We start from the raw sequence: 13,168 nt of genomic DNA, 5'->3' as shown, positions 1-13,168 counted from the left end.
TTCGTTCAACACCTTCCATATTTAATTTATTTAGAGATTCTCTACATTAAAGTATTTTCATGCCAAGGCTTCCGCCCTCCCATCCTGACCTCAGGAAAAAGAGACTGGGCACAGCTTTGGGTGGAATGCACTGGAACAACGTCGCAGCCACAGAGAACACGGAACGAACCGGAGAACTGCACACGGGAGACGTCAGGGAAAGCTGGAATTAGCACATTCCAGTCATGTTAGCACCTTCCCAGACGGGCCTGAAGGCGTGCAGGGAGGTGCAACATGCTCTGGTGAGCCAGACCAGAGCTCAGACTACAGGAAAGCCTGGAAAAAGCATGGAATTGTGCCAGCAGCAGCAGCAGGCCCGGAGCCTCGGCTGAACCCGTTGGAAAAGGAACAACACGGAATTGCCCAGCCAAGATTGCAGAGTTTGGGAATGCTGAGCTCAGGGCTGAGGCAAATCTGTGCCTGGAGTGCAAACCACAACAGCTCCAGCCGTGGCATGGGCCCAGCACACCTCGAGCAGGTTTCAAATATCCTTTCTCACATGAAAAGCTGCCTTTTTTTACTAATTTTATTATTTTCCTGTTGCCTTGTGTAGACCAGGCCATGGTTTAAAAGCTGAGCTCGCAGCAGCACACCTGGGCCAGGCTTTAGGTTGGTTTTCACCTCTCAGGATCCCCCTGAGCAGCAGCACCAAGCCTTGAATCACCAACAGCTGTGGTGACACCTCGGAGCTCACACTGAGCTGCTGGCTCTGTTTGGCATCTCCAGAATTCAACCAGAAAAGGGTGAAGGAGGAAATTTACTCTGCAAACTTCAAAAATTCAGCTTTATCCTGCTACTTTCAGGAAAAGTCCTCACTGGCCTTTGTCCTCTGAAGGGGTGAGGACTTTTCTACCTTTGCTGATGGGGGAGTCCCCAGTGTCACCTCCCCCTGTCCTCAGCTCCCACAAACCTTTCAGAATGTGCAGCCCTGGTTAAAAACCTGCATTTTTCACCAAGGAATGTTGTCCTGCAAGTGACATTTCCTCTCTCACGTTTTCTAACCCACGCTTTCAAAGTGAAGATTCGCAATTTCTGGTCACGCTCAGCTTTGAAAACCCCACAAAACACTCATTTCACAGCCCAAAACCTCGTGGTGGCTATTGCACATTTTTACAGCTGGCCTAAACATCCTCCTGGAGATCCAGGCTTTGGGAGAAGGGATATTTTCCAAACTGCTCTCAGTGGGAACACAGCCACCAGTGTCACCTGCTGCTGGTTGGAGCTGGGAGGGCGACAGGGGAACACCAACACATGGAAAAGGAAACCAAAGCAGCGTCTCACGGAGCAGGGGCACAGGGAGCCGGGCTAGTGCTTGGCATCCCGAGGGTAGAACTCGGCCAGCGTGCTCTGGGGGATCCTCTTGAGCATCTCCTTGGGGAAGATCCTGAGGAGCTGCCAGCCGATGTCCAGGGTCTCGAACACGGTGCGGTTCTCGTAGGGCCCTGCGGGGACAGCCACAGCAGGGTGTGGGAATGGCAGGGAATGCTGCTGGGATGAGCCCTGCCCTGCTGGCAGCTGCTGGGATCCTTACCCTGAGCAATGAAGTTCTTCTCAAACTTCTGCAGGAACTCCAGGTACAGGAGATCGTCCGAGGTCAGCGCTTCCTCGCCCACCACGGCCTTCATGGCCTGCACGTCCTTGCCGATGGCGTAGCAGGCGTACTGGGAGGGGAACAGGGATCGTGGAATGGCTGACAGGGCCCCCAAAATCACCTCATCCCACCCCTGGCACGGCAGGGACACCTCCCACTGGCCCAGGTTATCCTAAGCCAGCTTTGGGCACTGCCAGGGATGGAGCAGCCACAGATTCCCTGGGAACTCCAGCTCAGCTCTTCCTCACCCCTCAGTCATTGGGAATTCTTTCCCAATATCGCATCCAGCCCTGCCCTCTGGCAGTGGAAGCCATTCCCTGTGTCCTGTCCCTCCATCCCTTGTCCCCAGTCCCTCTCCAGCTCTCCTGGAGCCCCTTCAGGCCCTGCAAGGGGCTCTGAGCTCTCCCTGGCGCTTCTCCAGGTGAACACCCCCAGCTCAGCTACTCCCTCCCCTCTAATCATCCACAATTCCTGTTCAAACTCAAAACCTCTCACTCAACACTCAGTGAAGGAATTAAAAGCAGCCACAGGAATGTTCTGGATCCCAAATGATCCCGGCCTTTCCATCTGGGCAGCCGAAGGTGTTTTGGGAAGCAGCCCCCGTTGGCAGAGGGGTTTTTACCCACCAGCTGGTTGGACACATCGGCGTGGTCCTTCCTGGTCATCCCCTCGCCGATGGCCGACTTCATCAGCCGGGACAAGGAGGGCAGGACATTGATGGGGGGGTAAATCTGGGGGAAAAACACCCAGGAATTAACAGGAATCCTGAAAAACTCAGGGTAATCCCAAGCACCTTGTGAGCAGCACACACCTGCCTGTTGTGCAGCTGCCTGTCCACGTAGATCTGTCCCTCAGTGATGTATCCAGTCAAGTCAGGGATGGGATGAGTAATATCTGTGGGGGAAAAAAACACAAAAGTGTTTTGAAAATTTTCAGCCCTTTTATATCCATTTTAGCACTGAGCTGCAGCTTTTTGTTGCCAGGTGACTTCAGCAATTATTCCCTCCACAAATCCCAAGTGCTCTTGGATCGGAGCACCAAGCCTGAGGCCTCAAAGGGCAAAGCATTTTTATCACGATGCAGCCAAAATTTGGACTAATAAGGAAACCCAAAGGCCACAGGGCTCCAGTGTGGCTGTGTGCCCCAAAGGCAGCTTTCTCAAGAGCCCTTGGCTGTGACTCACCGTCGTTGGGCATGGTGAGGATGGGGATCTGGGTGATGGAGCCGTTCCTGCCCTCCACGCGCCCGGCGCGCTCGTAGATGGTGGCCAGGTCAGTGTACATGTAGCCAGGGAAGCCTCGGCGCCCAGGCACCTCCTCCCGAGCTGCTGACACCTGGGGCAGCCACAAAAACATTGCCAAGGGGTCAGATCCAGCGCAGGGAGCTGCTGTCTGCCCAGGTTTGGTGCACCAAGCACTGCCAAGGGCGGCCACACAAACCCCCCTGAGGTGTTTGTCAGCGCAGCCGATCCACAATGTGACAATCCTGACAAGGTGTTTGTCAGGGACAGGACAAGACCAATCCACAATGAGGGTATCAGACTGCTGATTCACAAATTATGGGCTGCTCTGGGTTGGAAGGAAACTTAAATATCCAGTCCCACCCCACCACGGCAGGGACACCTCTCAGTGCCCCAGGTTGCTCCGAGCCTCGTCCAACCAGGCCTTGGGCAATTCCAGGGGTGGAATTGCCAGCAGGGAAATAAATCCCAGCCAATCAAGGATCAACTAAAATCCTCACTGGCTGCTCCCAACCATTCCAATGAACATTAATTCCAACAGCTTCAACTAAAATCCTCACGGGCTGTTGCCAACCATCTCAATGAATATTAATATGAATATTAATTCCAACAGCTTGAGCAGCAGCTTCGCTCCTCACTTCACACCACCCCTTCCTGCCAACACCCAGCCTGTCAATAAACGCATTAATTAACACCTTAATGAGCACCCACCTCTCTGAGAGCCTCGGCGTAGGAGCTCATGTCTGTCAGGATGACCAGCACGTGTTTCTCACACTGGTAGGCCAGGAACTCTGCTGTGGTCAGGGCCAGGCGGGGCGTGATGATGCGCTCGATGCTGCAACACGAGGCTGCATCAGCGACACCTGGGAGCTGCATGGAGCTTCCAGGCACCACCTGCAGCAGCCCTGCTGCGGCTGCACCGGCCCCGCTGCAGCTGCACCGGCCCCCGCTCGATGCCGCACCGGCCCCCGCTCGATGCCGCACCGGCCCCCGCTCGATGCCGCACCGGCCCCCGCTCGATGCCGCACCGGCCCCCGCTCGATGCCGCACCGGCCCCCGCTCGATGCCGCACCGGCCCCCGCTCGATGCCGCACCGGCCCCCGCTCGATGCCGCACCGGCCCCCGCTCGATGCCGCACCGGCCCCCGCTCGATGCCGCACCGGCCCCCGCTCGATGCCGCACCGGCCCCCGCTCGATGCCGCACCGGCCCCCGCTCGATGCCGCACCGGCCCCCGCTCGATGCCGCACCGGCCCCCGCTGCAGCTGGTTGCTCTTTCACATTTACATTCACCAACTCATTATCTTGAATTTTGAAGACTACAAAAACATCAATGGAAAGGGCTTCCAAAAAAAGGAGGTTAAGTTTCGGGGTCAGATGTCTGTATTTTATCATTTAGAGACTTCACATCATCCATACAGTATGAAATACCAGAGAGGCCAAATTCGTCTCTTGATTTCAACTGGTTTTATACTAGAAATTAGTCTGGCTAATGAGCTGCACCCAGAAACGATTCTGGGTATCATGATTATACGGTATCATAAATGATTGCCGTATCATAGATAAAACTGAAGAACACATGAAAAACCTTGTCTGTGGGGAGAAGCTTTTACCCATCCTACTCTCCATTCCACCTGGAGCTGCACCAGCCCCACACCTCCTGCAGCTCCACCTGCAGCCCCACACCACCTCCTGCAGCTCCACCAGCCCCACACCACCTCCTGCAGCCCCACGTCCTGCAGCTCCACCTCCAGCCCCACACCACCTCCTGCACCTCCACCTCCAGCAGCTCCACCAGCCCCACACCACCTCCTGCAGCTCCACCAGCCCCACACCATCTCCTGCAGCCCCATCTCCAGCCCCACACCATCTCCTGCAGCCCCATCTCCAGCCCCACACCATCTCCTGCAGCCCCATCTCCAGCCCCACACCACCTCCTGCAGCCCCACTGCCACAGAACCCCCTGGCCAGTGGCACCTGCAGGCCAGCAGCGAGGCTCCATCCCCCACAGCTGGTTTGTTCCTCCCAGCTTTCCCCCCTCAGGGAGTGGCCACTCACGTGGGGTCGTTGGCCAGGTTCAGGAACAGGCACACGTTGTCCATGGAGCCGTTCTCCTCGAAGTCGGACTTGAAGAAGCGAGCGGTTTCCATGTTCACCTGAAGCACAGTGCAGGGTTTAACTTGGCACATTCCACACCCAATTAAGGGCTGATGAGCTCATTAATAACCCACAGCAGAGATCTCCATCCATCAGGCTCCTCTACACTCCCAGAGCAACTTCTGCAATTCCAGGCTGGAGATCAAGTCTGAGATCCTTTATCCTGACCAGGCTTTGCTGGAGCCATGGAATGCTTTGGGACCCCAAAAAACTCTCCAGTGCCATGGGCAGGGACCTCCCACCATCCCAGGGTGCTCCAAGCCTCATCCAACCTCAGACACCTCACAGCCACAGCTTCTCTGGGCAACCTGTCCCACAGGCAGACTCCAGCACTTCCAGCCTTTGGGATTTTCACCCATTCTCTGATTCCACACACACACAAAACCTGCTCAGACTTCAGCCCCTCGCAGAATCCCACTGATCCCCCCAGCCCCACTTTCCCCCAGTGCTGTGGGCTCACCCCCATGGCAGCAAAGACGATGGCAAAGTTCTCCTCGCTGTAATCCATCACATCTTTGGATTTCTTCACCAAGCCAGCCTGGCGACAGATCTGAGCTGCAATCTAGGCAAGAAATATCCCAGGGTTTGCATTTGACGCTGTCCCACAGCCCAGAATGATGTTTAGTTTTGGGTCCCACCAGGTTTAAGAGCAGCTCTGAGGCCTCACCTCGTTGTGGGGCAGTCCAGCAGCTGAGAAAATGGGGATTTTCTGGCCCCTGGCAATACTGTTCATGCCATCTATGGCCGAAATCCCAGTCTGGATCATTTCCTCTGGATAGATCCGACACTGGGGGTTGATTGGCTGGCCTGTGGGATTTTTGGAGAGAACACAAAGTTACCCCCTGGACACGCTGGGAGCTTTATCAAATACCCCCAATAAAGGGGTACAAACCCCACTGTGACACCCACAAATCTGCAGCTGCACCTGGTCACACCTGAGCTTTTCAGAGCCCAAAACTCTGGTGTGAAATGTTCATGGCAGTGGTAGGGAGGAGTTAAAACCCTGCCAGGTTGTCAGCATTTCACCTTTAGGTGTTGAAGAATTAAGTCTGCAAATGATAAAGAGCAGCTTCCAAATATCACAGAAAAAAATTCTGCTCCCTCATCTGCCTGCATTTGGGTAATTCAGAATTTGATGCCACACACACACTCAGAAAGGAGATGAAGCTCATCCCAAGTTCCATCTTGTGTTCTAAACCAAATATATAAATTCAGAAAGCTGAAACACACCAGGTTTAACTTTGCCCCCCCTCAGAAAAGGATCAAGAACAAACCCATAATGTCCAGGAAATCCTCAGCCAAGACAATGGGGCCTCTGTCTATGGGTTTTCCTGACCCATTGAACACTCTGCCTATAGGAAACAACAATAAAAATGAGAATTACAGTGAAAACCAGATCATTTTGGGTCCACCTGTTCATTCCTCACACCCAAATCCTCACCAAGCATGTCCTCCGAGACCGGGGTTCGCAGGATGTCCCCGGTGAACTCACAGGAGGTTTTCTTGGCATCAATCCCTGAAGTGCCCTCAAATACCTGCAAATGCAGCAGGGAAAATAAAAATAAACCACAGGACAGAAGTTTTGTGCTTCACAAAGTAACTCCTGAACGCTGCTTCATCTGCACAAAGGAGGAGCTGCTCTGGAAAGGGCTTCAAGGGCTGGTAGAAAACACCACAAAACCCTGCTCTGAAAAGAATTTGTCACTTTTTAAGTTTTTTAATTCAGCAACAACCACCAAACCTGGGGCAATTCCTTTCATCTCAAGTGTTTCCCCCCTCTGCCAAGTTCTTCAGACAAAAATAACGTGAACAAGAAGCAGCTTTTCAGGAGAAATATCAGCACCCACTTAGCACAGGGCTGATCTGGAATCCAATCCTGCAAATTCCACGGGATTCCTTCAACCCAGCAGCAAAGGAATCCAGTGGGATAGAAATAAATCCAGAGGGGATGGAAATAAAAATGTCACTGTGCACTGTCAGAAATCTACAATTATTGATTCACTTGGAATAAGATTTGTTGTTTTCATTTAAGAACACATCTCCAGACAGGTTTGATTTGGTTCAGGGCTCATCCTGATTAATAAATGATGGAAAAAGAGCTCCCTGCTCGTACCTGAACCACAGCTTTGGAGCCACTGACTTCCAGCACCTGCCCACTCCTCCTGGTGCCATCAGGCAGGGTCAGGTGCACGATCTCGGCGTACCTGGGGAACTGAGGAGAGGGAAGGCATTAAACTCCAGCCAGAAAACAAAAATCACCCACTCCAAACCTGGAAACAACTCAGTTTTTAAGAATAATTTTATCAGGGGAACCAAACTCCTTCCCAGGGTATGAAATCTCCCAGGTTCAAGCTATTTTTATAGGAATAAACAATATTTGCACTGTTGGAGCTGCCAGAATCAGTTCTAAAAACTCTGAGTGGCAGAAAGCCCAGGTGCAGCCTCTGACAAGAAGGAAAACCTGCAGCAGTTTTGCCCTTAAGAGCAGCCTGATAAGAAGCCAGGAGAGTCCACAGCTCCTTTTTCCAGAGCACTGATGTGGAAACAGAAAGGTCAGGAACAAAGCAAACAGGTTCTTTACAGCTTGGAATTTAACCAGAGCTCCAGGGGTTTGGTGAAACTCAAACTCTGTTTCCTTTCCTTCCCCAACAAGTCTCCCTCTCCTCCAGCCTTAGAGGAATTTGCACATTCCCATTTATCCTAGGAATGGATCAAAATGGCCATGGGGAATTTCCCAGCAGTCTGGATTTTCCCCTTCCCAGCTTTTCCTGGAAACCCTCCCTCCAAAAGCTTCATGAACAGCTGAGAATTTACCTTAACCTGGTCCAGGATAACCAGGGGCCCGTTCACACCCGACACAGTTTTGTAAGCTGGAAAGAACACAAGGCAGGAGTCAGGAATATCCCACACATCCCATTTTTCCATTTCATTCCTCTCACCAGGCTCGGATTTGGGGCCTGATTTCTGGTTTTAGGAACTCCACAAGGAGGATTAGGGACAGGATTGGGGGTCCAGCATTTTTCCTGTGCCCTGGAGGTGACACTGATGTGATCCCGGTGTTTTCCGTGACAGGAGCTCCTTGCTCAGGCTGGAGGGGGCTCGGAGCAGCCTGGGACAGCAGAAGGTGTCCCCACGGCAGGGGTGGCACTGGGTGGTCTGTAAGATTCTTCCAACCCAAACCAACCCCGTGTTTCTGTGATCCCAGGGAGGATTTTGCTGTCAGCCCAGGGAAAAGGCATCACTTGACCGGCAGCTGGAGGAAATCCTGAGTCAGAGCTCCCCCAGGGTCACGAGGAGCGGCTGGGGCTGCTCCTCACTGGTGCCCAGGAGGGGAAATGGGAGAGTGGGGCCATGCAGAGCCCAGCCAGGATCACTAATTCCAGCAGCAGCAGCACCGGGGCAGCCCAGGCCTGGCAGCCCCAGGGGTCTGCACTGCCACAGAGCCCTGGAACTGCGGCAAAGCCCAGTCTGGAGAGCAAGAACCAAACTGAGCCAGCTCAGCAGAGCCAGGCTTAAACTCCTTCCTCTGTTTTACCCCTCAAATCCTCCTTGAACACACAGAGACCGAGCCCTGGCCACTCTTTACTCCAATCCCAGCCCTGTGCCCTGAGCAGGGAGAGCTCCCAGGATCATCCAAGGGGAGGAACTGGCTCTGAGCCAGAGGGTTTGCAGGCCAGAAACCGGGAAAGGGACTGGGAACTGGGAGAGGGGGACTGGGGCTGGGATAGGGGGACCAGGGAATGGGAACTGGGATATGGGGAATGGGACTGGCAACAGGGAATGAGAACAGGAATGGAGCCAGGAGATAGAGAATGGGAACAGGTTAATAGGGAATGGGATTGAGATAATGAGGAATGGAAAACCTGACCCTGAATGAGACATTCCATCCCATGACTGTCTCATGAGCACTCCTTCCTCATTCAGCCTCTCAACCAGTTCCACAACAAACCAAAAGCAACCTGGAACATTTTCCATCCCCAGCTCGATGCCAATTCAGGGAAAAGCCAGAATTGACATGGAAAACTCTGGAGTCACCTTGACTCCAACCCTGACAGAAGCCTCTGCTCCAGAGTAAAGACCTGGAATTGCAATGATAGATTTGGTTTCCAAACCTGACGGATATTTCCCAAGGATGCACGACCCAGCAGCTGCTGGGCAGCACCTTGCAGGTCCTGGTGCTATTTAGGGCACAGGCGAAGCCATTTGATGTAATTGCTGCCAGAAAAAACACCCGCACGCACCCCGATTTCTCCCCACTGCGCTGCCCTAAAGGGATTTGAGCGAAGCCCCGCATTTCCCCTTTTTCAGCGGATTTCTCAATTCAGCGCTCAGGAACAGACTCCATCCCACGCCCAGCATTTCCCGTTCCCGATACAAATCCCAGCTTTCCGGGAATGACACGGGACGGGCCGTGTCACAGCGGGCTGGGCTGTTCCATTCCCCCGCTACCGGGGTTAATTAGGGTGATTAATTACAGCCCGAGCCCAGACTGTCCTGAGGGGTGAGCGAGCCCGGGGCTGCGGCCTGCCCGGGCGCGAGGCTGCGGCCCCCGAGCCGGCCCGGTGTCCCCTCCCCGCAGTCCCCCGGCCCCCCCCGCGCGGGCGGCACTCACTGAGGCGCGGCTGGGACAGGAAATCGCGGGTCAGCGCCGCCGCCTGCTCGCGGGGCCCGCCGGGCCCGGCGCCGTTCACGGCCCCGCGCAGCGCCCGCACCGCCGCCATGTTGGAGCGGCTGTGAGGGGGCGGCCGCGCATGCGCAGTTATAGCTGGGAGAGGGCCACGCCCAGTGACGCACTGACCACGCCCATGCACGCACTGACCACGCCCATCCACGCATGGGCTACGCCCACCGGCAGCGAGGGGCGGGGCCGGAGCTGTCCCAGGTCCTGAAAGGGAAAAGGGAAAGGGAAAGGGAAAGGGGAAAGGGAGAAGGAAAAGGAGAAGGAAAAGGAGAAGGAAAAGGAGAAGGAAAAGGAGAAGGAAAAGGAGAAGGAAAAGGAAAAGGAAAAGGAAAAGGAAAAGGAAAAGGAAAAGGAAAAGGAAAAGGAAAAGGGGAAAAGGGGAAAAGGAAAAGGGGAAAAGGAAAAGGAAAAGGGGAAAAGGGGAAAGGAAAAGGGGAAAAGGAAAGGGAAAAGGGGAAAAGGGGAAAAGGGGAAAAGGGGAAAAGGAAAAGGAAACATAATACGAAAAGGAAGATGAAGTTTAAAATGAAGGGAAAAGGAAAAGGTTAAGGGATAAGAATAAAAAAAATCAAAAGTCAAAAGGGGAAAGGTATGAGGGAAAAGAGGAAGAGGAAAATAAGGAGAAGCAAACAATAAAAATAAAAAGAAAAAAATATTTTAAAGAACAAGAGATGGAAAAAGAGTGAAAAAGGAAGGATAAAAATCAAAAGGAAGAAAAAGGGAAAGAAAGCCAGAAAGATGGAGGAGCGAGACAGAAGAATTGGGGTTTAAAATAAATCCCCTCCCTCCTGCTGGCTCAGAACTGGAAATATTTGGGGAAAACATCTGCAAAGAGATTTGGGTGATTCTGTGCTGATCGGGGAGCAACGAAGCAGAGAGAAACTGAACCCCCCAAGGAGGGAGCAAACGGAATCTGCGACTCCACAGAAAGGGCTGAATTAAGATAAAGAGGGGGGAAAAGGAAAGAAAAAGGGAAGGAGAATTTGGGTGTTTTTTCCCTCAGCAGATGGTGCTGCTGCACCGTTCATGCCCAGCCTCAGCTCCAGACATCGGGAAAGCAATTTCCAGCCCCGGCTGTTCAATTCTCCACTCCTGAAATCCATTTAAAGGCTTCAACTCCCGCTCTAATGCTCGCCCAGGGAATTCCCGGGCAGGGAATCTCATCTGCCGTTATTGGCGATGGTTTTGGGGCCAGGCAGGAGGCAGATAAATGGCCCCAGTGGCAGATTTATGTGCCAGAGGAGGAAAGGTGAATATATTTAGGATTTATTCCCTCTCCTTGCAGCAAATCTCCGTGTCCTGGATGAAGGATGGTGTCGGTTTGGGGTTTAAAAGGGAAATCACGGAGCCAAGTGTCAGAAGTTTAGGAAAACAGAAATGATGGAAGGAAAGAGAGTCCCCCTGGCAAAACCTCGCAGGGGTGGGGAGATTTTCCATCCAGCTCCTCCTGGAACCAGCCTGGCTGGGTCTGGGAATATCCCCTGGTCCCTGCAGGCAGGAAAAGAGCCAGAAAAAGCCATGGAGAGCACCCCATGGGCAGGAGGCAGCCCTGAGGGGAGGAGGGAACAGAACCTGTCAGTCCCAACATCCCCCAGAGCTCCAGAATCCTGGGTCAGGTGCCTCAATCCAGGCAGGAATCCCGGTGCTCCAAAATCCCGGTGTTCCAAAATCCCAGTGCTCCAAAATCCCAGTGCTCAAAAATCCCGGTGTTTCAAAATCCCAATGCTCCAGAATCCTGGGCCAGGTGCCTCAATCCAGGCAGGAATCCCAATGCTCCAAAATCCCAGTGCTCCAAAATCCTGGTGCTCCAAAATCCCGGTGCTCCAAAATCCTGGGCCAGGTGTCCCAGTCCAAGCAGGAATCCCAATGCTCCAGAGTCCTGGAACAGGTGTCCCGATCCAGGCAGGAATCCCGGTGTTCAGGGAGGGATCAGCCCTGCTGGAAGCTGGCAGTCAGGATAACCATTCCTGCCCCCCTGGCCGCCCTCAGCCCACCCCTGCTGACGCACGGAGAGCCGCAGGACACTCGTGTGAGGTTCCCATCAAACCTGCAGGGCCCGGGGACACTCCTCTCCTCTCTGCAGGACCCGGGGACACTCCTCTCCTCTCTGCAGGGACCGGGGACACTCCTCTCCTCTCTGCAGGGACCGGGGACACTCCTCTCCTCTCCTCTCCTCTCCTCTCCTCTCCTCTCCTCTCCTCTCCTCTCCTCTCCTCTCCTCTCCTCTCCTCTCCTCTCCTCTCCTCTCCTCTCCTCTCCTCTCCTCTCCTCTCCTCTCCTCTCCTCTCCTCTCCTCTCCTCTCCTCTCCTCTCCTCTCCTCTCCTCTCCTCTCCTCTCCTCTCCTCTCCTCTCCTCTCCTCTCCTCTCCTCTCCTCTCCTCTCCTCTCCTCTCCTCTCCTCTCCTCTCCTCTCCTCTCCTCTCCTCTCCTCTCCTCTCCTCTCCTCTCCTCTCCTCTCCTCTCCTCTCCTCTCCTCTCCTCTCCTCTCCTCTCCTCTCCTCTCCTCTCCTCTCCTCTCCTCTCCTCTCCTCTCCTCTCCTCTCCTCTCCTCTCCTCTCCTCTCCTCTCCTCTCCTCTCCTCTCCTCTCCTCTCCTCTCCTCTCCTCTCCTCTCCTCTCCTCTCCTCTCCTCTCCTCTCCTCTCCTCTCCTCATAACCGGGATCAGAAATCCCGGGAAGCAGAGCTCGGTGAGGCAGCAGCAGCTCCACGCTCCCAGATGGGCACCAGGGTAAGAACATTTTCCTCTGCCCCCCACGGCAGGGAACGGGGACAGGGTTTGTGCTGGACAGGTTAAATTCCGTGTTTTTATTGCCTCTGCTGTCTCTGCCTGGGATCTGTTGATGTTTGTGTCCTTCTGTGTCCGTTCTGCTGTTTGGGATTGACTGGAGAAGCCAGCCCTGTTCTCCAGCTGGCCATGACAGAGCATTTGGAGGGTTTGCTTTTTGTAATTACAACCTGGCAACTCCCAGGGCTTCCAGGAAAGGCTGGGATTTTTGGGATTATTGGGAAGAGGCAGAGCTCGGCCTCAGCTCCATCCGTTTTACTCAGTCCCCGAGAGCTGCGGGATTCAATGGTCCATTGCTTGGTTTAATGCAAATTTCCGAGGGATTTTTTTTGGGAGTGATGTTTCCTTGGAAGCCCCGAGCTCAATCCCGTCTGTGAGGCTCTGAAGAGCCGTGCCTGGCCCTGACATTCCAATCAGAAAAGACACGGAAGGGAAATGAGTTTCCTTTGAGGCCAAACTGAATCTCTGAAGAACAAACAGGGAAGAAAAGATGCCGAGATTACCTCGGATAAGCTGAGGCTTGATCTGTGCTCGGAGCCTCCAGGAGGAGAACTAAACGATGCCTTGAAGCAGGTACAGGATGTCTCGAGAGTGGGAATGGCTGGAGAATGCTCCAGCTGGGAATTTTAAAGCAGGATTGATGAAAACGGTGTTTGATAGCGGGGCTGGTGGTTCCA

The 13,168-nt window shown here is 53.8% G+C and overlaps 1 protein-coding gene across 1 annotated transcript; it reads right to left on the bottom strand.

Moving 5' to 3' along the window:
• On the bottom strand, window positions 1–9,839 carry ATP6V1B2 (ATPase H+ transporting V1 subunit B2). Its single transcript, XM_086865701.1, has 14 exons — window positions 9,638–9,839; window positions 7,840–7,895; window positions 7,139–7,237; window positions 6,467–6,560; window positions 6,300–6,377; window positions 5,693–5,832; window positions 5,486–5,587; window positions 4,927–5,024; window positions 3,582–3,705; window positions 2,814–2,964; window positions 2,442–2,524; window positions 2,257–2,361; window positions 1,571–1,700; window positions 1–1,481 (listed from the first exon to the last, which is right to left on the bottom strand). Exons 1-14 carry the CDS (start codon window positions 9,744–9,746, stop codon window positions 1,345–1,347), a joined length of 1,506 nt encoding a protein of 501 aa, XP_086721827.1. The 5' UTR covers window positions 9,747–9,839; the 3' UTR covers window positions 1–1,344.
• Window positions 9,840–13,168: the final 3,329 nt, after the last annotated feature.

The sequence above is a fragment of the Cyanistes caeruleus genome, chromosome 29, assembly GCF_971803275.1.
Source record: "Cyanistes caeruleus chromosome 29, bCyaCae1.hap1.1, whole genome shotgun sequence".
Lineage (NCBI taxonomy): Eukaryota > Metazoa > Chordata > Aves > Passeriformes > Paridae > Cyanistes > Cyanistes caeruleus.
This window is presented reverse-complemented; position numbering and strand designations above follow the sequence as displayed.

What these genes read in the sequence shown, in the direction of transcription:
- ATP6V1B2 (XM_086865701.1), bottom strand. Translation starts at nt 9,746, where the DNA reads ATGGCGGCGGTGCGGGCGCTGCGCGGGGCCGTGAACGGCGCCGGGCCC. An exon ending in TTATCCTGGACCAGGTTAAG is followed by an intron (nt 7,238 to 7,839) that starts GTAAATTCTCAG and finishes CCCTCTCCTCAG; the next exon opens with TTCCCCAGGTACGCCGAGAT. An exon ending in CCTCACCATGCCCAACGACG is followed by an intron (nt 2,525 to 2,813) that starts GTGAGTCACAGC and finishes TTTCCCCCACAG; the next exon opens with ATATTACTCATCCCATCCCT.